Consider the following 24,767-nt stretch of genomic DNA (forward strand, 5'->3'; position numbering starts at 1 on the left):
GTTGAGGAGGAGGGTCAGAGCTCAGGATGGAAACCTGGACAGACCTTCTCACTGTGCCTCAGACTCATGTGTGAAAACTTTCAACATTTAAGTCTGTTTTTCTAAACAAGTGGCTCACGTATGATGTGCCATGAACTAAGACTTTTTTTTTTTAAGTCTAGAAAGTGAATATTTAGTGCAGCAAGCACAGCTTTGGCTTTTAAATGCTATCGGTGCTAAGCAATTTATATTTTTCACACTTCTTCCTCATATCAAATCAGACAAATTGGCATCGCTATGTGCTATGGAGTGGTACAAACTTACATGTTAAGCTTTGCCTGATGTATATCTTTCGACCTGAAACTAATCTTCGCACAGAGAAAAACAGTAATCACGAGTTTAAACAGCAGAAGATCCAGTGGCTCAGCAACTGCGTCATGTGTTTTATACATGCAAGTCTGTATATTTTGTGAATGAATATTCATTAAATCACAGAAGTATATATGTATAACATCATTTTGCATTAGATGTTTGATTTTCGTGCGTGATGAAAAGATATTTCTGGGCAAAATAAGGGCAGGTAAAGTAACAGTTCAGCATTTACTTATTTGCTTTGTTGGGGAGAGTTAGATAAGGAGATCTCTGTAGAGAAGAGACCTGATACTATCAATAACAAAGCTTTAAAATATATATAAATATATCTTCAGTCAAGTTACATCTTCCTGATCTTTAGCATTTCCGTTGATGGTATTATCAACATGGCAATAAATCCTAAAGTGAGACAACCGGAGACTTGAATCTGTAAAGCTGTCTGGAAGAAGCTCTTAAAACACACGAGTTACCTCTCTGGCAGCGTGTGAGGCTGACTGTCAGCAGCTGCTTAAATAATGTAGCACTGACAAATCTGACCTCTGGAAGATCACCCTGAGACTTATTTAGCAGCCAGAACGGTGGACTGCAGTCTTGTGATGAGATGTGTTCATACCAATACGATGAGCAAAGATCAGTTAAAAAGCTGTTTTTCCATTTTCCCTTTTTATCTCCACTCATCATCATGATTCCCATCGTCACAGGCTTTATCAGGACCATGATGGATGCAGGTGGGACAAAGGATGTTTCATAATAAGAACCATTAGCTCCAAACAGCTAGCTATAGATAGTTATTTGGTTAGCATTAAGCTAATCATTGAAAAATTCAACTCAGTCACAATCTGTGTCATCTCCCTGGCTCACCTGCACCCGGATGTGTCTGAAATCACTCATCATGTACAGCAGAGAATAAAATAAATGATGGCTGAATTCCATTTAACTGCTTCAGTTTCAGGGTCCTGCTATTGTCCGTTCTGGCTCGCTGTCACAATGTTGGCACACCTGGATATCACCTGTGCTTTTCCTACTGAGGCCAGTCAAAATGTCTGCTGCAGGAATTTGTGCGGGAACTACTTCACACATTCATTTTTCACTCAGAATTCACTCTCAAATAAAATGCAGGCCGTTAAATTTAGTGCACTATATAGTGAACAGGGAGGGACGTCCAACACAGCCCAGAACTTTTATTACTGCATAAAGTTTGGTGACACCATGTTGTGCTCAGTGTAGCTCCACCCGTCTTCAACCTGAGCAGTGATCCAATCAGCAGGAGGAATTGAAAACACCTGTGTGGCTGTGCAGGGCCACAAAAAGACTTGGTCCTAACAATGGAAATAAATATGCAATAGGATGTATGAACTCACCTTTAAGCAAAGTACTTGCTTAAAAGAGATTCTGTAAATTGTGCACTGCACTCAATTGTAACTTTAGAGGTTTTGTTTATGGATACCAGCAACTGAAATAAGGCTTCTTTGCAGAGTACTTGGCTTCATTCTTTGACAAGGAGTTTACCTGCACATGAGGTGGTTATTACACCTGGCAAAGATGTCCCCACATGTCTCCATATGAACATACTTTGGGCACCATGAGAAGCTTCTGGAAAAACTGGAGAAATGTTGCACATCTGCTCTGCTTTCCTGACAGGAAATGAGCATCCAGCTAACATGTGGATGGATTAATAGAGGGACGAATAAAGTGAACTGACTTTTTTATAGCAGTGCTCTAAATATTTGGAGTAAATAGTTCCTATTTTGGGTAAGATGCATACTCTAAATACAAAAATGTAAGTCAGACTTTGAGATTATGCAACAAGCTGAGCAGCCAGTCAGCTGACTCTTATTCCACTCAGAGCTACTAAAATAACCCCTGTTATTTCTTTTCCATGTGTTTTCCTGAGTTTCAGTCCTCTCTTCAGTTGGAAATGCCTGCACAGACGCACACAGACGGACTTGCAGTCCTGTGGGCAGTGAGCTCATGGAGGCGTGTCTGAGAAAACTGCCAGGAGTGGAGGCAGTCGGATAAAAGGCAGACAATAAAATCAAAATCCAACTATGATGCCATGGAGATCTGGAAGAGGTATTTACACAGCTTAACACTTCAGCAGTCATCAGCAAGCAGTGAAAAAACAGTTGAGGTTCACTTAATGTTTTGTTGTGCGTTCCTACTGAAAGCATACGACTGGAGCTCAAAGACGGGGCGAGATCAGCCGTTTGGGATCAGTTAGAAGTATTTTTGTCTATTTTTAATCCTTTTCTTCTGTTTCCAGCTTTGTGTTGGCAGCGAGTGTGTCTTCCTTTCTGTCTGTCATGATAAACATACAACACAATGTTCAGCTCTAAACAGTGGTGCAATGCAACAAAGTATATTTAGTACAGTGAAGTACAAATTTAAGGTACTTTTACTTGAGTTTTTCCATTTTATGCAACTCTGTACTGCCACTAAATCTCAGAGGCAAATATCACACTTTTTGCTCCTTTCTACTCACTACATTTGTGTGACAGCTTTAGTTACCAGTTACTTCTCAGATTACAATTTGCCGACCTATCCCGTCCAGTGAAAACCACGCATCTCCAAATGTGCAGCCCCTTGGATGAGCTGGAAAACAGGCTGTTTTTGTGAGCTCATGAAAAGTTGACTTTTTACACATTTGTGGTTTTCACAGGACAGTGACACCACAAACATTTGTTAATCTGATAGAGTATGATGCATTAAACTACCCACCAGTTTATACAGTAGTTACAATGAGCTTCACATCTACAGCAGTAACATGCAACATACACACTAATGCAGCAGCAATATTAATCCAAAAACACCGACAGGAACCAATTTACTGCACAATGAGTACAATTACTTTTACTTAAAGTAAAATCTGCTGGTAATGCAAAACACATTCCAGCACAACTGCAAACATTCTGTGATGTGTTTGTTTTGCGACGTGTTTCCTCTGTTAATTTCCTCAATATGCTTCAGTCTTTCTAAACACACAAATGATCAAATCAGCCTTCCTTCTTAATCTGCCTTGACTAATTTTTAGATCCACTCGGCCTTTTATGTCCTGTGTTCGAAATCTCACAGCACAGTGCCATCGGTAACATCAGAGAATAACCCCGTATAGCACACTGATTTAACTCTAAGCAGGAGTTTCGTGAGCTCAGCAGTGGCCTCGACTCGGCCAGTGACGCAGTCCACCTCGGCTGCTCAAACAATGGCAATCTCTGACGTCACGCAGCTGAACAGCTCCACCGGCGTGCAGGTTCATGAACCACAGTGGAGCTCGCACACAGCCTTGAGCTAATTTCTAGGAATGTCTCAGACTTATCTATTTCCATTCACGTACACAGCTCCTGACATGTTTACTGTGGTGAAATCAGCTCTGATCTGGCTCGCCCTCCTCTTTTTCCACACGCTCTTCTCATCCCAAGTTTAGGACAATGAGCCTCTTACTAAATCTGAGATCACATGATGTTTTACGTACTGTTGAGTAAAAACAGGCCGCTCATCTTTCACTCAAGCTCAGGTTTTGAGCTGGAGCCCACGTTTTTGTGCCGGTTTATTGGGGTCTCAGCCTGACATGAAGATTACTCATGAAACAGCGGACACTTGTGTTTATAGTTTAATTTAGTTTTTTTCCATTTTACCTCTGCATTTTTGTTTAATCTGCTACGAATAAAAGCGAAGATAAATTAAAAACTTTCCTGGGAAGACTGAACCTTTGGCCTCCCTGTTTCCGAGTTCTCTGAATCACATTTTTTTGAGGACAAGATTGTGAAGCAACAACATCCTGCAGCAACTAAGACACAGAGGAACAGCGGCCCATCATCGTCGTGAAGTAAACCTAAAAACAGGCATTTGCCATCATGTCCCCATCTCAGGTGCAGCTATGAAAGTCTGGATCTGCACTGCTATCTTATAATCACCTTTATTAGAATAAAGAAGAAGGAGACAGTATAAACATGAACGTGACAAAGTTCCTGAACCAGAATCAAACACCGCGCCTCAGAGGAGGAAATGACAAGAATGCCATTATGTTTACAGACCTTTAATAAAATACAGTTTAAAGTCTAGTTTCCACTGACAACTTTTCCTAATGTCCAGTATTAATAGCCAGATAATATATAAATATGCAAATACTGTTAGCTGTATTTGGCAGCACGGTTTACAAAGAAGTCCAAGCGCCAAAGTACACAAGAAAATTCAAAGCTTCATTTGAAATCTAATCGCATTTCGGAGAAACATACTAAAAACTCAGCCGGGTGGAGATGATGTTGGTTTTTCTGTGTCTTCAGCACCTCTTTGAGAAGGCCGTCTGACCTCATGCTGCAAGACATCAGCGAATCTGAACCACAGACGTGATATGTGTCGTTTCAAATGCAGAGAGCAAAGACAAACATTAGCAGGTAAAAAAACAAAAAAAATCTTTTCAAGAGAGCTATAAAGGTCCATTAAGATGGTGCAGTTGTGGCGAAATGGCAGCAGCCACCTGCGAATTATTAAGCCGTAAAGAAGGTAAATTGAGCTTGAACTCATTACAGCCCTTCCAGATTTTTTAAAGTAATTCCAGTAAAATGCTCTCCAGTGAGCAGCCATCTGGGACTTTGTGTAACTCGCCCATCTTTTCTGAAATATTTAGAAGGTTTACAGTGTTTTCACTCTCTTAATATGAAAGTAATAAACTGCAAACATTGTTTTTGTCGTTCAAGTGTGTGAAAAGTTTCACACCATTACATTTCCAATGATTTCTTTGGCTCGTAGCGACATGTTTGGTATCGTTTGCAGCACCAGACGCCTGCAATCACACCGCTGATATTAAAGGCACAACCCGTCATCTAAATGTAAACGAAAAGGTAAATAACTAGAGGGCTTTAGAACAACGACGTGTTTTTAATGCAAAGACTGAAACCTTGTCTTGAAGATATTAATGTTTTCTGATGCTGTTCATTATTTGTCTACGACAGTCATCTTTGCAAAGGTCTGAGTCAAACAAACCCATATATTCAGTTTAGATCACTGAAAAATACTAAATGCTTTTTACTCATTATTTGAATAAAACTTATTTGCATCATCCAACAAAAAAAAAAAGAAAAACTGATTGGGCCTTTAATGAAACCCTTTTTTTTAATCTTAAATTGAACCAGTCCTTCAAGTCTATCTTAGTTCAGACTGTTTGTAAAGTGCTGAAATGATGCACCCACATGACAGAGGTAGAACTTTAAGTGTAAGTACATAATTGGTAAAAGGATAATCTCCTCATCTTAATACTGCAATAATAGTAATGTGAAATATTAGAAATTTGAGTAATACTGCGACTGACTTCAGCTCCTTCCTAAGTTGCAGAGAGAAGCTCTGATTTGGTGAATTCTATCACGGTTTGCCCTGAGAGCACCTTGGCTGAAAAGGTGCAGCAGTAAAGGGGTCTTCCAGAGCCCGTCCCCCAATGGTCCAGGCATGCAGAGGCCCCACAGCGACCGAACCTACGGCGGCCTGCTGCCCGATCCTGGAGACGACCCGGTGCACCGCCACCGGCTGCTGGAGCAGAGGTGTCTCTGTGTGCAAACGAGGGGCCCGGACCCCAGGAGACTGAGGAGCAGGGGGAGATGATATTGGGACCAGGTGACGCTGTTTGATGGGTTGGATATGCTGTGGACCAGACTTAAACATATGAGTGTTACTACAAACAGCTTTGGCGGTTTCCTGCCTCTTTCCAAACGGTGCCTGGAGGAAAACATCAGATGCCTCAGCAGGTTTATGAGACGCAGGACAGGAGGAGCTGCTGAATGCCATCCTGCTTTCTTTTCCTGGCGTTTTAAAAGGGGCCAGCTGGAAAACATCTGAGGTGACTGGGCTGTTTGGGGGCTGGAACTGGGATACTTGGCTGTCAGGTATAAAATGCATGCAGGTGGAAGCCGCCGGTGTGGTATTGTGTCGCGTGCTCCTCTCGACTGAGGGCAGCATCTGTTTGTTATAGGCACACGCGGCAGTCCTCTGCTGGATCCTCTGCCTGTGAGTCTCCTCAGTGAACTGCGCAGAAGCCGCAGTCCGAGCAGCTCGCAGCACTTTGCTGTTGAGCTCCCTCTGCACGTCTGTATGTGAAAAAGACGAGAGGAAGGTCAGATAAAGCTTTGCTGACCTCTGAAGCTATTGCATATTCTAGAAAATATTATCTTTTGCTATATATAATAGTAAGCATCATAGAAATACATGTTCAGGAATGTTTTTTTCCTTGTTCTCTATGCACTTATGCAGAAATAAACACAACAAATAAGAACAAAGACAACAAGCTGAAGAAATGAAGGTCAAGAACAGACAGGACTATTTTGTACACAAGTATGTTGTAAAAACAGATATTAGCTCTATATTCAAGCCGATTTTCCACCGTGGTGGACAGTAAAGTTGGATTCTACTGGTTACCTGAACAATCTTTCTCATAAAAACACCATGGTGCAAAACTGGTCAAAAAAAGTGGAAAAAGGTGAAAAAAATTAAAGTAATATGGCAAAGGTGCAACATATTCCTGTGTTCTTTAAATGGTGTAAAAACAACGAAAAAACAAACAAACAAACAACAACAAAACACTCCATGATGATAAATGTGTGGAACACATGACAAGCATCTTTGATATTACCTGTTGAATTAGGTTATTGGAGAGTTGTGGCCTCTCATGTACTGAACGGGACATTTTATAGCTGAAAAGTAAACTTGTGTCTCTGGTGGACAAACTGCCTCCGACACGATGGCACAGGCAAATTTATCTGTCAGGCTCTAGAAACGATACGAACCCAGCGGGATGTTCATGTCTCTACTCTGTTTTGGCAAGTGAAAAATGAAAAAATAAAAATGGATGGACATTTAACGGGGCGTGAAGTTGATGTTTGGTCTTACCTGAGTAGAATTAACCTGCTATTTGAGCAGAATAACAATTTGATTAGTGCATTACACAGTTGAACTGGTCCTATTATATTACGCTATAAATAAACAAATAATTTACTAGATCATTTAAGCCCTGCTCTCTCACCCAAAGAACTTCATGCAGATACATTCGCATGCAAGTCTGATGAGAAGCGTCGATTTAGCATCCTGGAACATTCTCAGACTGACGATGGACAGTTTAGAGAAACAAAAGGATAAAAACTGAAGCAGCAGAACCAGACAGTTTGTCGCTTTCATTCCTTCCATTACTCAAATCTGGTGCCTGCATTACCCACAATCCAACTTTTCGGTGTGTTATGCTAGTAGCGGCTAATGTAGCCTCGAGCTGCTAGCCTGGAGCGGAGCTGAGGAGCAGTCTTCAGCCCGACTTCATCACAATTTACCAGGATTTGCACAAAAAGCTTTAAGGTTATAATTTTAACTTGTCCACATGCAGCATATAGTTAGTAGAACTTCTCAAATCCTGTAAACAAAAGGTGGAGTAGAAGAGTTTAATCATCAGAGTAGGACGCTGACATTTTTCTTTCACTGACAAAACCTTATGAACCAGTGACTTTGTGTAAATTTCATGCACTCGGGTTGAGTTACATCAACCAGGATGCTGAACAGTAATGACAGAAGAAGACCTTACAATCAATACTCAACACATTGACATTCACATTTGTATTTTATTTGCCATCCCTTTATAATTCTTTAATTATCTCACAAAAATAGAAGGAGCACACGATACCACAGCTCTGACGCAGGTTTGGGCCATAAAGACAAGAGGCGTCTCAAAACACTCAATAGTATCAGATCATCGACATCTTCCATTTTTTGGCAAAACAACAGAGAAAATGAGGGGCTTCTGTTTCACATCAAGGACTAATCTCACTACCCGCTTGGCTTTAACCGATTACAACAGCACACTGGCAGGCTACAGGGAGAAGAAGCTCGGGAGTTGCATAGGTTCAAACAGTAACTGCAAATGATTGAGTTGTTCAGAGGAAGGATCGTGAAGAGGATGATTAAAAACACATGAGCCTTCAGTTTCACATGAGAGACCGCTGCTTTGAAACGCGCCACTCCTTTGAGTTTTCCTTCAAAGATAAAAGGATGTCATTCAAAACGGAGAAAAACTCCCTGTTTTGGTGGTTAATTAATAAAGTTGTGTTTTAAAACGGCTTAATTATCGCGTATTTCCTGACCTTTTATCATCAAGGGGCGTGTGATTAGGTCGCTAACTGGGCTTTTGGCACTATTCTTTCATTCATTTCGATTCAGTTTCGAGGTGATTTATTCACTCAACAGGTATCGAACTAGCATGTTAATCCATTCAGATCTGTGCACTTTCTCAGCAGTAAACCACAGTGTGGTGACTCTGACACTGAAAATTCATGTTGTGCTTCAATAACAAAAAAAAAAAATCCCAATGAAATGCTGATTATTTAAACTTATCACTGAAGTCCTTTCCAGAAGTCGATCTCACAGGACATACTGTGCTGTTAATGTTATTTGAAATCACTTTCTAACGTGACAAAAGGAATAAAACAAAAGAGGTGGAGGTGGCCTTCCCACTGTGCGCGTGCAGGGGAGGCCAAAACAACCGTGTTTGATCCTACAGAAACATTTATATTGCTGACTGGAGCTGATTTTTCAAACCCTGGACTGCTGACTTGACGCTGCCTGATAACCGACCCGCTGCTACGGCGACGTCTCCGGCAGATTAAACCTTTTCACGCTTCACAGAGCCCCTCGCACGTTACCCATCAGACAAGTTCTCTTAGCTGTAATATGGAGCGCAGACTTCCGGCGGCGGACAATGAGACTGGGGAGCAGTAAGCCGATACATATCCGACTCTCAGAGAGAGTGATGTAGCTCTGACTTCCTGAGAGAATTTAGGGTGGGGTGGGTTGGGGGGGGGGCTGTGCTTTCAGAGGAGATTTTAATGACAACGCGACCGTCGCCATATTTGCAGCAAACAACAACACAAGTAGGCTACTGGAAAACACATCCAACAATTCTGACTCCACGCACACGCACACATACTTATCATAACACTGTGTATACCAACACACATGAACATAACATTCAACAACACTGCCATGCTTTTCGATATGAATTCTGTGATCACCAAAACCGGTAAAGCGAAACGAAGCTTTACGAAGCACGAGTCCAGAAAAGGTTTCTAGTTTAGCGATGGAACAAAGCACGGCCGGGATTCAAGAGGTGAAGCTCCCGCTTTCCGGAAAACTGTCCAAATGTTTGGAATAAAAATATAACCCTTCGTCAGTCCGTGTAAACAAACATCTCACGAGGCTCACGTTCTTTTCACAGAGGGGGAGGAGGTGGAATAAGACATGGGATTCAGCCTAATCTCCAGGTAGAACAAAGACTAGGATTATCATCTATACGTTTTAATGTACCGACAATAATTGAGATATCTATATTTAGATATAACCGAGAGAAAAAAAAAAAAAAAAAAAAAACGTTCTCAACACACAATTCCACAAAGAGGAATGAAATATTTATATATAGTATTCTTCAATATTATTCAGTGATTATGGTGTTAAGAATCATAGATATTTTTCATTATAGACTAATATTTATTTCTTACATTCATTCTCTAACACTCTATTCATATTAACATTTATTAACAGGAAAACAATGTCATTTTTCATTCATATATATATCTATACGCATAGATATATATATGAGAGCTCACAAGTAAAGCAATATGTTTTCCACGAGTAAAGCTTTATGACAATGACTTCGTATATACACGGGAAGAAGAACCAACTCTATGGTCTGGATAAGAGGCCGCAGGGGTCGCAGATATCTATTTACATAAATCAGGAGTAAACAGATGAGAGGAATGCAGGAGGGCTTGCACAATGCGGAATGAGCGTTTGTGTGGACATTAAAATAAAAAAAGAGTGAGTGAAAATCATGTTTAAAATGCCATATTAGACTGTGACTGTTAGTGCCAAAAAATGACCTGAATAGGCATGAGTGCTCTCTCTCTCCACGGCTATCCTACGATTTACTGTTCCTGTTGATTATTCAAATTATTTTCATGATTTCACGCGTTTTCTACTGATATGGCACGCTGCGAAAAACACCGTTAAATGACCCTGATTTGTCATTTAATTCCAAAACGAGCTCTTGCTTTGCCTCGAGGATAAAATGAAAAACAAGCTTCAAATGAAAGGTCCTCGTCTGAACAGCTCGGCGTGTCTGGATGTTCACTCCATGCGGTCGGATTGTTTCGTTGTTACGTTTTGTAGTTTTTAGCTGAAACACAGTCGGAGCTCAGCAGTTGGCTTTGCAGATTATTTTATGGCACTTCACTGTTTAGTCTGATCTGGGAAACTTTTAGGTCCCTGCTCTTCGTCACGATAACTCCGCGTGGCGTTCGCAGGACGTGTGGTTATGGCTGTTTTGTTTCCAGACTGCTGGATGTAACTTCTCAGTCTGATCTATAGCAGCTTTAAATGATTCTTCCTTCCAACAGCCCTGACAGAGGTAACATTAATGCTACTGTGCAAATCAGGCTACATGACGAAGTTTCCCTTTATAGAAGAAACAAACTGACCTCATTTGAACAAATGCTCGTTTGACTTTTCTGCGGTTTTACTTTATAATGTGCAAATAAATCTGGGGAGGAGAATTTTAAAAGGCAAACGACGACAAGTTCACTTGTGCACCATAATAACTACAACCACTAACTATGCCTATTGTACATTACAACAATGATTTTCTATTGTTTGCTATTAGACATAATGCAATATTGTTCAAACAAACGGGATAGCAATATTATATCCTGATTGACAGAAAGATGGAATGGTTCGTCTTTAGAAAGGATGGAGTTAGTGTACTGGCCGCTCTTTAACCAATAGATACGTGCTGTTTGGAGACTACAACAAAGAGAAAATGTGAGTGAGAGGGTGAGAGATGAGAGGTGAAGAGAAGCCAGATAATGCAATCGATATGGCGGAGAGGGCAGGAATGGAGAAGCACTGAAAGGCGAAGGCCGTTTCTACTGTAGGAACTAGAATGGAGATGACAGCCAGGGGGGTGCAGGAAGCTAGCTATCACAACAGTGTTGATTGCCGTTATGCTATGCCAGTCTATAATCCAGTGTTACAGCTTCTACTGGGGTGGGGGGGGCTGGGGGGAGGGGAGCGCCTACAAGTCGATGAGCTGGTCCACCAGCAGCAGGGAGCGGGCCAAGCTGGGCAGGCTGGATTCAGAGCCGCCACTGTTACTGCGCGAGTGGCCTCCTGAAACTGGCCGGAGAAACAAGGGGGGTGGGAGGGGCGGGGGGACAAGACGAATACAGGCAAACAGGGGGGTCGGGGAGGGGGAGCAGAGGAGTCACAACAAGCAAACACAGCAGTCAAGGAGGGGGAGAGAGGTTGAGAAAGAGAGAGAGAGAAAAAAGAGAGGGCAGAATTTACCCATTTACTTCTACTGCTTTTAAAACATTGGAAACTCTGAGGATGTGAAACTAGTGCAGGCACCTGATCCTGTTATCAGTGGGTTCAATTATTTCCTTAATTACTTAGAAAATCAGCATGCAACTGAGGGGAACCCAATAAGCAGCCAATCCCTGAGTCCAAGACCTCCCCGTGTGGCCCCGCTGTGCTTCCCTGTGGAGAATGGAAAGACTCACCTTGGGAGTTCTTCCGGCCCGTGACGGGAATAGGATCGAACTCGTCCTCGGTGCCGGCCTCTGTGCTGGCTTGCTGGGGCTCGAAGTCTGAGATCAGGAGAGATGAGTCTGCAGAGGGTTACAGAAAGGTGGGTTGCTGATGTAAAAAAAAAGTTTTCAGAAAATCAGCAGTTATTATTAGCAGATTATTCCACTCAAAAGAAGCTCTCAGCTGCCTTTTTTTAATTGAAAAACTTCATTCAACTCTATTCATGTGAAACAGAGGGCATATTTAAGTAGTGCTATCCATCTCCTGTACACAGGAGAGGATAAACACAACAGTCTGCTGAGATGACTTGAAGTGACTCAAATGATTCTGCTGCCACCCAGTGGCTGAAAACCTCCGCTCGCTGCACAAAATGTCAGTGACGTTACAAGTTGGAACATTTTCACACAGCCAATTAAATATTTGCAAAAAGTGCTAAAATCATACGCAGACGGCCACACTGAGACAGACAGCAGCCAACAACCGGCAGCAGCTTTCCTGCTAAAGTCTCCTTATGTAACTTCCACACATGAGCACAGGTCTAGCTTGATGAACGAGCCACCAAACAAACACTCCTCTGGGGAAAGTGCACTGCTAAAGTCAGTTTATAAGCTAGTTAGCTAACTAGCTGCTCAGCCACAGCACACATTAAAAATGCATGTATAAACAGATTTTTTTGAATTTCAAAGTACAAAAATGGCTAAAAAATTGTGATTTCAGTCTTTTCTGATCTGAGAACAGGTGTGGGGAACCTTTTTCCATTAAGTCAGATAGAAGAGTATTTTCAAGAGTCTTTGAAATGAGCAGCTCTCAGTAGCAGGTTGTTGCTTTGCAGCTTAATGATTTCATGTTGTAGGTTGTCAGGCACATCAGCTGATTCCACATTTAACTTCATGGCAAATATGTTGAGTTCCTCTTTGTTTAAATGCCCTGAAAGCTCTCACAACATGGCTGACGGAGTTTTCACATATATTCAGATGTCGTAGCATGCTTTTGATCTTGCAGAGTAGGAAAATGAACGGTGTTACCTCTTTCCAGTTGCACTTGTCACAGCTTTAATTCCAGTTCAGCTGGTTTGACATTTGAAAGCAGAGAAGCTGAGAAGCTGCTGGAGCTTGAGGTTTAGCTCTGAGAGGTACTTGGTGATGTCCACCACGAAGGCCAAAACACACAGACACTTGCTAATGGCGAGTTTCCAGGTTTTCTCTTCATGTCCAGACAAACTGACACTTTGTCTGCTCGCAGCTCCACAGCAGCAACACAAATTCTCCTTCTAAATTAGGTTTCACCTCCCTAGCTATTAGCTTGCTCACCACAAAACCTGCCTGAATAACACTGTCTCTGTCAGAAGGCGGACTTGTGAAAGCTACTTGTTGGGTGTCCAAACTCCACCGCAGAGCATTAACTTTATCCAGCCATATTTGTCCATGTAGCCGCTCCAAGTTGGCATGTTTGTAGCTGTAATGATGCTCGAGAAAAGCCTTTCCAATCACCGCAACAGCGTCCCCACAAACTAGCTTAGACGCACTTCTGTGACTAATTAAAAAGCACTGTGTATGTAGAGGATTCTTCCAGCTTACCTGCTTTAGGCTGTGCGGAGTCTCCAGACAACAGACTGAAATCATCCAAAGCAGAGGCAGCGGAGGTGGGAGCTGAAGACACAGAGGAGGTGACACTGCTCGCTGCAGGAGGGGCGGACGGACCGGAGATCAGAGAGCAGCCCAGCAGAGAGTCGTCTGCAGTGAGAGGGTCTGGGACAGGTCAGGAGAAGCCAAAGGCGGAGACAAAAGAGGGTACAGCTTAGTTATGGCTCGAGTACAAAGAGGAAAAGGACACGCTAAGCTGCACACGCAACACGGAAAGCATCAGCTTCTTTTGTTTCTGTCAGAACTTTTACTACTAAAAACCCAAATAAATAAGTAAATGCAACACGTTTTGAAAAACACACACAAACACACCTTTTGCAGACTCTTCCACAGAGCCACCGAAGGGATCAGACAATGACAAGAGGTCAGGAAGCATGAGCGAAGACGTGTCCGGAGACTTGAGTCCTTCAATCAGTTTCTCTGAAGGCCAGTGAAGAATCAGAGACGATAAAGGAGACATGCATGAGCAAAGTGCGACGACAGTATTAGCAGCAGCAACCACAGCTATGAAAAATACCACACAAGGGAGTATTTGTGTGTACAGAGTGAGATATTTACCTGGAGCATCTGACAGGTCAAGGGTACCGAAAGGATCGGGCACAATCAACAGCGAGGCTCCTGAATCCACGTCAACAATGGCTGCTGGTTTGTCAGCTGGGAAAGAAGAAGCGTTTGATAGAAAAGATTTATTATTCATTACGAAGCCTGAAAATAAGCCTAAAAATACATTATGGGAGGAGGCAGGTTTTTAGTGGGTGTGACTCCAAAACAAATGGTTGTTTAGGCTAATTACAACTCCTAATATCAAGTCACGTGTGCATTTGTTATCGGTGGCCATGTGTGACTCAGCAGTTTGTCCTCACACAGAATATGAGCAAATCAATACTTACACTAAAACAAATCAGTGGCTACATTTTCTGGACACTGCAGCAGTACAGCCAGACCTCTTTACATTAACATCACGAGAGTAACGTCACATCTTTCATTTAGACCTAAGCCTTTACTTTACTTATGGTGATGCACAGAGGCAGCTTTTGCTTTCAAGGGCTTCTTAAAGCGATCAGATTAATGGATCTGGTGCATTAAGATATTTACCTCTTGGTTTGATATTACACTACAGACATTATACTACAGTGCATTGTGTGGCCCCAGTGCAGTATTTTTAATCATAGAGATATTTTTACTGTAAATCTCAGTCTGAGCTACCTTGCCAAAGAGGTGAGTCAGTATTTGTATTAGCTTTGTTTAGACTAATGGTCAGTTTGTGCTCATGTCACTAAAGGGTCTGTGGAGCTTCACGGGTCCAAAATCATGCAGAAGAGAGAAAAGAAGAAAAACATGGAGTCTGAAGGGAGAAGTGTGACATACCAGTTTCTGGGGGTGTATCATCCACAGTTGAGGCCTGCAGGCCTGGTATCAACTCCTCAGAGGACGTCGGCTCAAGTTTTGAAGGTGTTTCTAGAAAAAACAAACTCACAGTTATAAACAGTTTCTCACATACTAAAAATACTGCACACATACATGTACACACAAACTTTACCAGCAGGCTGTTTGTCCTCGGTTTTGAATTCGTCTGCTGTGAGGTTGGAGAAGTTGTCATCGTCAAACGGGTTCCACGCGGGCTGCGTGGGAGTGTCGGTGGCACCGCCATGCGCAGGAGCAGCGGCTCCAGCTTTGTTTTGGTCCTGTCCTGCATCACCAACACCGAGCTGAACAGGCTGGCCGGTGCTTGGTTGAGATGTAAGTGCTCTATAGGTTAAAAAAGCCACACAAAGTATGATAAAGAAAACAAACTAGGCTTGAATTTGAACTATTCTTCAGGTTTGTTCCAGTACACGTGGCACTTACTGGTTGAGGGCAGCGTCTCCATTAGCTCCCTGTGGCTGCTGTGAGGAGTCACTCACTGGGGCTCCGGCAGCACCGCTCGCTGTGGCGTCACTCGGCATGCGTTGGTGGCCTCGTTCTTCGGTGGTCTTTGGAGAAGCAGGTGGAGTCTGATCAAAAGGGACGTGGAAATAAAACCGCAGAAGATCAAGACATATTTTATGCAAGATTTCATGAGTCACAGAGAGTCTCACAAACAAATGTGTTTACAAATGTGTGGACAAGCCACGCTATGAAGTTTTCATATCACTCACAGTTGCAGTTTTAGTGGCAGAAAGTGTCACAGTGAAGGAGCAACATGATCCAACATGATGAAACAGGCATAGTAAATATTTTGACATTATCTTTTTCTTTCATTCATCAAGAAAAATGGGAACATTAGATGGATGAGGAGAACACCAGGCCATGCCAGCTTATGGACAAATAAGAAGGAAGCAAGAGTCATTAATTCTGACACTGATGCTGATGTGAGCAGAAGGCCACTCACTGTCTCAGCTGCTTTCTGGCTGATCTCAGTACAGGCGGGCTGAGCCTGGGCAGCTGATGGCTGAGTTATCGGCTGCTGCTGAAGAGGTACGGGCGGCTGACCAGACGCCGGTTTGCTGGGTGAAGGTTGAGCCGCTGGCTGCTGAGCCTGGCTAGCCTGCTTGCGTCGAGACGGGCGTTGAGGTGGGGCCGGGCTCGATGGAGTCTGGGCTGCCTGCTGGGAGGTGGCGCCGGCCGCGGAGGGAGGCGTGGTCTGTTGCTGAACTATCGGCTGTGCTTGTGGCTGGATGTCAGTCTTGGTCACTGGTGACACAACTGCTGCTGTAGTTGTAATCTCTGCTCCTGCAGCTGCGGCTGGCTGCACCGGCTGTCACACAAACATTGCATTTGCATCTTTAGTGACTTAGTGCTCTGCGTCCCAAAAGCAAGTGTGAATTTTTGGTGAAAAGGGTGTCATGCTGACACAAATGGTTTGTCAGTGTAATCTGTCAGTGTGTACCTGCTTCTGTGGAGCTGCAGCCTGACTTGAATTGTTTTGTGATTGGATGAGTGGCAGAACTGATGTCTGTGCCTTCTGTGACTGCAGAGCTGCAGCTGGCTGAGAGAGGTCCAGGCTGACTCCTGTGGGACGTTAAAAAGAGCACAGATTACACATTACTCAACAGCCTGGAAACAGTTTGAATCTTAATACTTACACAGATGCAACAAAATGTACATATCAAGTAACACACATAGGTCTATCAGAACATTTGAGAGAATATTCATCTTGCACATAATCTAGAGAAGGATTATGTAATCAGTTAAATTCTGATTAAAGACATCAAAGTGATTTGTAACAGGTACAACAGGGATATCAACAGAAGCAGTGTTTCACAATGCAGGGACAATTATTACATAACCACTTTGGGCCTGTGGCTAGCTTGCTGTAATTTGCATGAGTCTTAACCTGCATACATGATCTATTCCTGTTGAGAATTGCAACATCCAAGGTGTGCACAAACGATTAGAGGGATTCCTGTCTTTACACACACCCTCCTTTTCCCTGTGATGAAGAGGAGAAATAAGAACTCAGTGCTGTACGTACCCACAGGCTGAGCTGCACCACCAGGGAGATTAGCCCGCTTTCGAGGGGTGAGAGCAGCAGGCTGGATGGGGAGGATGCCAGCCGCAGGCTGGGTATGGGCTGCTTTGGGCCTCTGGCGAGGGGTGATGGAGGTTTCAGTGGTGGGAATTGGATCTGTCAGTCTGGCAACAAAAGGAACACGTTGGCCTTCTTGTTAATCATGGCAAATAGTTTTAACATAATGACTTAATGAGCATCAGAATTCTGAGTGCACCTAATTACGTCCGCAAGATGTAGTGTTACTACAGCTTTAATGGTAATACAGTTACAGGTCATGCTTGCCTGGGCTTAGCCTGGCTCTTCTTTGCTGCAGCAGCCTCACTCGCTTTGATTGGCTCAGGAAGTTTCGAAGGAATTGGAGAATTCTGGATTACGGGGAAAAAAAGCAGAATCATTGAGGAAATCAGCAGCATGAGTGACAATGGTACACAGGACAACCTTTGTGATTCTTGCAGTTGGCAGTAATAATGAAGAAAGTCATCAGTGCTTATAAGCATTTCTACTGTATACAACTAACGAATTAGTGCAGCGCTCCCACATCCTGAGAACTGTTTGAGAACCTACAGCAGATTCCACTGAATACGATGTGAAAATCAATTCTTGATAAGCCAAAGCCGAGCAAATATTTCAGCTGACGTCGGTGCTGAGAGAGACTGACCTTCACATTCTGAACAGGGCAGGTCCGCTGAGCTAGTTTAAAAGCAAAGTAGGACACCTGGTAGATATCTGGTCTTTTGTCTGGGTCTGGCTCCAGCATGTACCCTGAAAAAACACCACCAAGAAACATGAGAATGAGACTCAAAAACCGGAGAGCTACGAAAATGAGATATAATTAATGTGAAAGGAGGACTAACGAATGAGGCAGTGAAGATCATAAGAGTAGCGGGAGTTATCTGGAATGGTGAAACTGCCATCACAGATGGCCACCTGGCTTTCACCAAAGGGCAGAGTGAAGAAGCACAACTTGTACAGCAAACAGCCCAGCGCCTGGAGAAGAAAACCACATGCACGCCCCGCCACACCAACCACAGGCCGAGGAGGAGAGGAGACAAGAGAAGATTCATCAAGAATAACAGCAGCACACAGGAAGTCACACAGCAAATACTTCTCCCCTCTAAAAACCAGCCGTTAAAAACGATATATTCAGACACTTCAGAGAAGCAAAGTTTGAGCTTGTGAGCTGTGAGAATACAGCTTTCAACTTTTAAAGAACTAATCACTAAAAATCATTCATCTGCTATTTAAGCCTACAGGTTTAATATATTTTTAATCTTGGAGACCTGCTTTATTGACCTCAGGTCATTATGTCAACCTATGTTTTACACCAATGTAAACTACGGGGTATAATTCACATACATATAAATACAGCGTGTGCTACATTCATGCATCCCTGTCACGAAGTCTGTCCTCTTCACTCACCCAGATATCTGCTTTTGTGGTGATAATCTTGTTGTTGTAGAGGTTCACCATCTCAGGAGCACGATATGATAGAGTGGTGTACCTGACAGGAAACAAGAAGAAATGAAAAAGTATAGAAGAGGCCAAATCTACCTGTTTTTAATGTGGCAATAAAATGAAACAAACATCGGCGAAGCAGATGAAAAGAGGCACAAACTTTTTGATCTCTTCCTCCACGGCGGCCACTCCTTCAGTCTGTGGGCTCTGGAACTTGTTAGTGGCGCTGCCGAAGTCACACAGCACATAATGGCCCTTGTCATGCAGGAGAATGTTCTCCACCTGTAGATATACAAGAGATGAGACCCCACAACATGGGGCTACACATGAAAGGACCCAATATGGAGCTTAAGTGTCCTCCTTAAGGAGGTGGTGCAGAAATTGACCCATTCTGACGAGAAAAACACCTCCTGCGACATGAGCACTTGAATGATGAATGCAAAAATCAAAATGAGGTCAACTTCACACACGCGCGCACGCACACACGCTCATATCATTTTCAGGTTTTTTATGCAAATCAAGAAATCTGCACTGCAATAAAAAGTCATGTTTCCATACGGAGTGAATCTACTGAGTGACAGCATGTTAAAACGAATGCGACAACCACACTGCAGTCGACTGGGCTCCGCAGAAATGGAAGCATTTGAAGTATTTTGACAACTGACAATCTCCTCTCCTATTAGAGCTTTCCATAATTACGCACAGCTTCAACTCACACAAACATATCAATCACGACTCTTCAAAGAGACACCCCGCAGCGCGGTGATCTACAGTAGGTGTTTCCCCTCCGTTAAACACATAACGGCTGCCTGTCCCATCCCACGTACTGCGGAGCAGAGCATCACGCAGAACACGAGTGGCAAAATGTGGCACCTTAAGGTCTCTGTGGATGATGGGTGTCTTGCGCTGGTGCAGGCGAGAAACAGCATCACAGGTGTCACAGAAGATCTGCAGCACCTCAGCCTCGGTGAACCCGGTCTGCAGCCTCTGGTTCATCAAATTGACGACTTGCCCACCTGCAAAATAATGTCCAGTTATCCAGCAGCACATGCCTGAATCGTGGATTTTCACAGCCCGTTTCCCTTTCAGCACTCACCCTTGCAGTAGTCCATAAGTATGAGAACTTCCCATACGTCCCTCGATCCCATAGCCGTAATACTGGAGTCCAGATAGCCAACAATATTCTTGTGACCGACAAGGTCTTTCTGCACGAACACAAACACACATTCAAGAGCATTAACAAAACACTGTGCACAAAAAACACACGCATATGTGCACACACTATGTGATGGTGCAAGGAACGGCTGGAAGTCTTTCATAGTGACTTCATTTTCTACTGTGAAATGGAAAAGAGGCCACTGAAGTGACACCGAGGGAAGATGGAACAGGAAGGAAAATATTCTCATATTTTGCTGCAATGAATTTTAATGCCATAATCCCTTCATTCAATCTGGTCAGTGTTTTCCCATGCAGTGTGAGGCCATCGCCTGCAGGGGGAGCTGCAACGGAGCGCTGACATCAGGAACCTGTTAGGTAATGAAAAAATGTCAAGCATTCTGCAGCTGAGGTGAAGCACTGTCTGTCTGCATATGAGTGTGTGTGTGTGTGTGTGTGTGTGTGTGTGTGTGAGAGAGACAGAGAGAGATAGAGAGAGAGCGAGAGGTAAAGAAAACACGTCATATGATGATTGAAGAATGACAGCAGACGTCATCTTTGAAGCAAATGTCAGGGTCTGTTGGAGTTGACTAAAACAAAACTAGGCCTGTAGTTCCGCTGAATGTTTACAATCAGCCACTTTTTTGTAATTTGCCCATCCACAGCTTCCTTCCTTCCTTCCTGAGTGCTCCTTCAGACATAATGAAACAAATACTGTGTGTGAACTCTACGAATGTCGTCCAGCTACAGAAAAACACCTTAAAACTAAGACACAACTTGTAGTTAGTGTCTATTAAACACTTAGTAAATCCAAGTTCCACTCTGATTTTTACCAGATTAGAGGTTGGACAATACCTTTTTACCAGGATTGTGTACATTAGGAGACATTCAGCTTGATGTTATGTTATATAAGCAAAGGACAAAAAAAAATAACATCCCATCAATAACTAGATGGTCCTTTAAGAACTGATGTTCATACAAATAATCCCTTCAACTCATTCTACAAGACATCCCAGGAGGAGAGCAGGATATGTAAGACAATACTATGAAAACAAAAACAAAGCGCACCAAGAACCAGATGAATAAATACAGCTCAACCATCCGGAGAACCCTGCTGCAGGCTGTGCGCGTCCTGAATTTAGCGCCCGGTCTTCGCTATTCTGGACAGACCAGAGAACTCGCATTTGTGGATTTCTTGGAAATTTACAGGCACAATTACGCATTTCAAAAGACATTTGTTTTGTAGTCGTCTGTGCGTGTGGTTTTAACTCCCCCAGAAAGTCTCACGAGCTCAGCGTGAGAACAGGCGGGAGAAACGTTCAGTCTCAGCAACTCACCATTATTTGAATCTCGCACTTGCACACCTGCAGATCGTGCTCATTGTTGACATACATCCTCTTCAGGGCACAGCGCACCCCTTGATTCGTTCGCACAAGGAACACAATTGCAAAGCCACCTGCGGGATTGAGAAAGAGACCAAGTAAAACTGTCAGTTCTCAGGGATGACCAAAATCTTGACAGCGAACAGTTGAGCAAAAGCCTGGATACATGCACATTTGTAATAAAAAAAAAAAATAAATTCTGAAAACAAGTTTTCTGCATCTGGATTTTGAACATTTAGCTGACCTGCATATTTCTGGCACCCCATCCTTCAAAAATTGTTGTAATTTGTGTTCATGCAGCCTTACATCGGTACTGACAATCAGGACCAAATGGTGCAGCCTTATAGCGTTATGTATTAGTCATGCCGTTGCTGCAGGGTTTCCATAGAGGCCTACATTGAGGCCTAACCATCTGGTACAGCTCAGGCCACAAATTCACTTTGTCGAGTTTAGTTGTGACAGAGTCATCAATTTCAGGCAGGCATTGCGGCTCACACTGCGTCCCCAACTTGGCATGTGTGAAATGTTATTGCGTGGCACTCTGGCACTATGAACTGACCAGCGGTAGCTCCGGACACAGGTACAGGTGAGGCTGAGGGTCGTCCATGTACAGTAAGTGAAGACATTCTGATCGGTTGTACGACGCTGTCTTCCTTTGTTATTCTCGTTCATATTCTCTTACGCTGTACTTGCATTAGCATGTATGCAGTCTGCAGAAACACCACCAGGTACTGTCGGCTCACATGATGAACTGTTCAACTTATTCGGTGCGGAAGTAGAGGCCTCTACTGTGAGTCAGTGTTTTGTCTCAGAAAGTGTCTGCCTCTGTGTCTGCACAGAAATGCAACGATCATGTGCATTCTGCAGCCTGTCCCGTGCACTAAACCTTCATTCCTTCACTTCTAGAGCTGTTTGAGGATTTTTTTTTAAGAAAACAAATCAAAATTCTCTGATTCCCTCTTCTTCAATGGGAATATTTCCTGGTTTATTTACTCCTCTATGACATTAAACTGAATATCTTTGGATTGTGGACAAAACAAGGACGTCATCTTGGGCCTTTGGGACACACTGATGGACATTTCTCACCATTTTCTGACATTTCATAGAACAAACAACTAAAATAATCGACAGATTGATCGACAATGAAAATAATCACGAGTTGCAGCCTCATTCATTTTAATTCAAAGAGCTGCCGTGACTGTGCCACACCAGGTATGCGTCCATCTCCTTGAATCACACTTCTGAATCATGAAACAGCAAACGGGACACTGTTGTGTTAGTCAGAGTACAGCTGAGAGGAAGCAGTAGGCCTCTAGTTTGCATTTATGTATCCAAGATACACAGATGCACAGCTCCATCGTTCCTGTGGGGATGGCATAAGGTTACGGCCCTGTTTTGTCACGTGACTCGGGTCTTGAGCATGCAGGGCAAACACATAAATATGCTTCAGCAGCGTGTATGCACATAAAAAGGAGACAGGAAGCAAATCGCATCATTTGGCTCGTGCAAGCCCTTTCTCACCTTCAGCTATGATCTCCTCCACTGTGACTTGGTGCCGGCCGACAGTGAAGGCTCTGCCAATGAAATTTCCGCCTGCATGACTGGACCCAGAGCTGCCACCACCTCCTCCAGAACCAGGCCCGGAGCTCACCAACTCCCGGCGAGAATCAAAGAACTTCCTCATGTTGTCGAAGCGACAGGAGGAGTATTTGCGGCTTTAATCACGCCGACTTGTTTCCTCAGTTTTTGCACTGACAGATAATGCAGGTCGGACTGTAAACCTAACGAGCCCGACGCTTTAAGCAAGTCTATCTGCAGCCTCGAAACATGCAGTGATGCCTTTTGCCACTTATGATGATGTTGAGACAACCCAGATTTTTGGTGGCAAAATTCCCATTTGCTTGGCAACACAAGCCAGTTGGTGATAGCTAGAGCGGTTGCGACTAGCCGTTATGTAAGTGAATTACACCACCCAGGAGGCTAAAGCATCTCCGGAGAAAGTATTCCGTTAGCTATCCATCCAGCTGTTCATGGTCGGCTGCTGCTGCTGATAACATTAGGTCCTTCTCCATCTCGTCCAGCCATTACCGAGCTAGCTAAGTGCTAGCTGCTTACGCGCTATGACATTTCGTGTAAGGTTATCCAGGTTATCCTCTGAAGATAACGTCTTCGAGAGCGATGTATCCGACGTGTAACTTGTGTGATAGCGTTGCCCGAGAAAATCTTTCCATCCTAAGTCAAGTGAAGCGGACCGTTTGATGGCACATAGCTGCGCGTCTGGCTATTTAATTGCTTCCATTTACGATTAAACTATGATTTTTGGTAAGCTAACGCATTAGCGCGACGCAGCCTCCCATCAACACAAACAAGCGCAGAGTCGACAGGAAACCACTGCCTCCGTCCGCTGCAACTGTCGCTGCGAATGACAAACCACGGAATCTGACATCCACCTAAACATGAGGCAGAGGTCTCAACCCAGCAGCCTAATCTCTGCAACCACAGCAATCTTTGGCTGCCAGCGATATCGCAACATCCTAGCTGTTGCTGTTGACGCACGGATGGAATTCTGGGTATTGTAGTTCAGAGCGCAGCTGCAGCCTCCCCTCCCCCTCGTCGATGTGGTCATATGCTGCGTTCAAGTCATATCGCTCAGCTCGTACATGAGCAGCGGGGCACAGAGTTCAGTCCGATTGTTCCGAGGATGTATCGGGATTTTCTGGTAGAGTCAACAAACTAGTGGCAAAATGGACTCACCACGAAATAAAATGTAATATTTACCGTTCTGCTAATTAAAGACTAACTAGTCCATGTTGTTTGTACCTGGTACCTCATAGTGACAGAGAGTAACTAAGTACATTTACTCAAGAACTCAAGAACAGTTTTGAGGTACTTGCACTTTACTTGCCCATTTTTATTTCATGCTGCTTTATGCTAGTACTCCACTACATTTGAAAGGAAAATAATGTGCTCTTTACTCTGTTACATTTATGTGACAGCTGCAGTTAATAGGTACTTTACAGGTTCAGATTATTTACACAAAATAGAATCAAATAAATCCTGATGTATTAAAATACATTAAGCTACCCAGCAATATGTTTAGCTAAATTTGGCTCTTAACTTGTTGCAACATTAAAGTGAAACCACTTCAGTGAACCACTGAAATTGGTTACTCTGCAAAATGATTCCCTGTACTTTTGGTATTTTGGGTATATCTTGATGATAATACTTCTGTATTTTTACTCAAGCAAATTTAAATTTCAGGACGATTAAGTGTATTTCTATACTGAACTATTGCTAGTTTTACTTACTTTCTTTAGACATGCATCCTGAGGATAGGATGCACCATCAGTGATGTAACCTATTTAAACTGAATACTTCCTCCACTGTTGTTGGTTTCACTTTTTCTCCACAAGTGTGTAACACAATTCGAAAAATATCTATTTTGGTCTGGTGTGACTACCAGTAATGGAGCAGGTATTTAGATTATTTAAAATGCTAATACCATACTGTGAAAATACTTGGAAAGTTCTGCATTGAAAGTGTTTAAAAAAAGAAAAAGAAAGAAAGAAAAGAAAACATAATCAGGAAATGTACCTAAAGTATGACAATTAAAAGCAGTCAGTGCAGAAAAATGCAAAGCCCAAAGCGACACCTCCAGATGGTCCGGTCGAACTTTCTGCG

At 43.2% G+C, this 24,767-nt stretch overlaps 1 protein-coding gene across 2 annotated transcripts; it reads right to left on the reverse strand.

Annotated features, from left to right (window-relative positions):
• Positions 1-4,346: 4,346 nt before the first annotated feature.
• On the reverse strand, positions 4,347-24,625 carry LOC143338241 (AP2-associated protein kinase 1-like). 2 transcript variants are annotated; one of them, XM_076758497.1, is made up of 20 exons: positions 22,608-24,625; positions 21,042-21,160; positions 19,646-19,754; positions 19,423-19,565; positions 18,710-18,831; positions 18,514-18,595; positions 17,949-18,081; positions 17,753-17,856; positions 17,377-17,459; positions 17,056-17,216; positions 16,471-16,592; positions 15,973-16,338; positions 15,450-15,595; positions 15,142-15,350; positions 14,970-15,059; positions 14,160-14,255; positions 13,914-14,021; positions 13,536-13,706; positions 11,931-12,038; positions 4,347-6,428 (listed from the first exon to the last, which is right to left on the reverse strand). In XM_076758497.1, the coding sequence occupies exons 1-20, from the start codon at positions 22,768-22,770 to the stop codon at positions 5,710-5,712; spliced, it is 3,354 nt and encodes a 1,117-aa protein (XP_076614612.1). In that variant the 5' UTR covers positions 22,771-24,625; the 3' UTR covers positions 4,347-5,709. The 2 variants fall into 2 exon arrangements, with proteins under 2 accessions (XP_076614612.1, XP_076614611.1); XM_076758496.1 differs by lacking the exon at positions 4,347-6,428 and adding an exon at positions 7,924-11,544.
• Positions 24,626-24,767: the final 142 nt, after the last annotated feature.

This window comes from Chaetodon auriga, chromosome 19 (genome assembly GCF_051107435.1).
Source record: "Chaetodon auriga isolate fChaAug3 chromosome 19, fChaAug3.hap1, whole genome shotgun sequence".
In the NCBI taxonomy this organism is placed as follows: Eukaryota; Metazoa; Chordata; class Actinopteri; order Chaetodontiformes; family Chaetodontidae; genus Chaetodon; species Chaetodon auriga.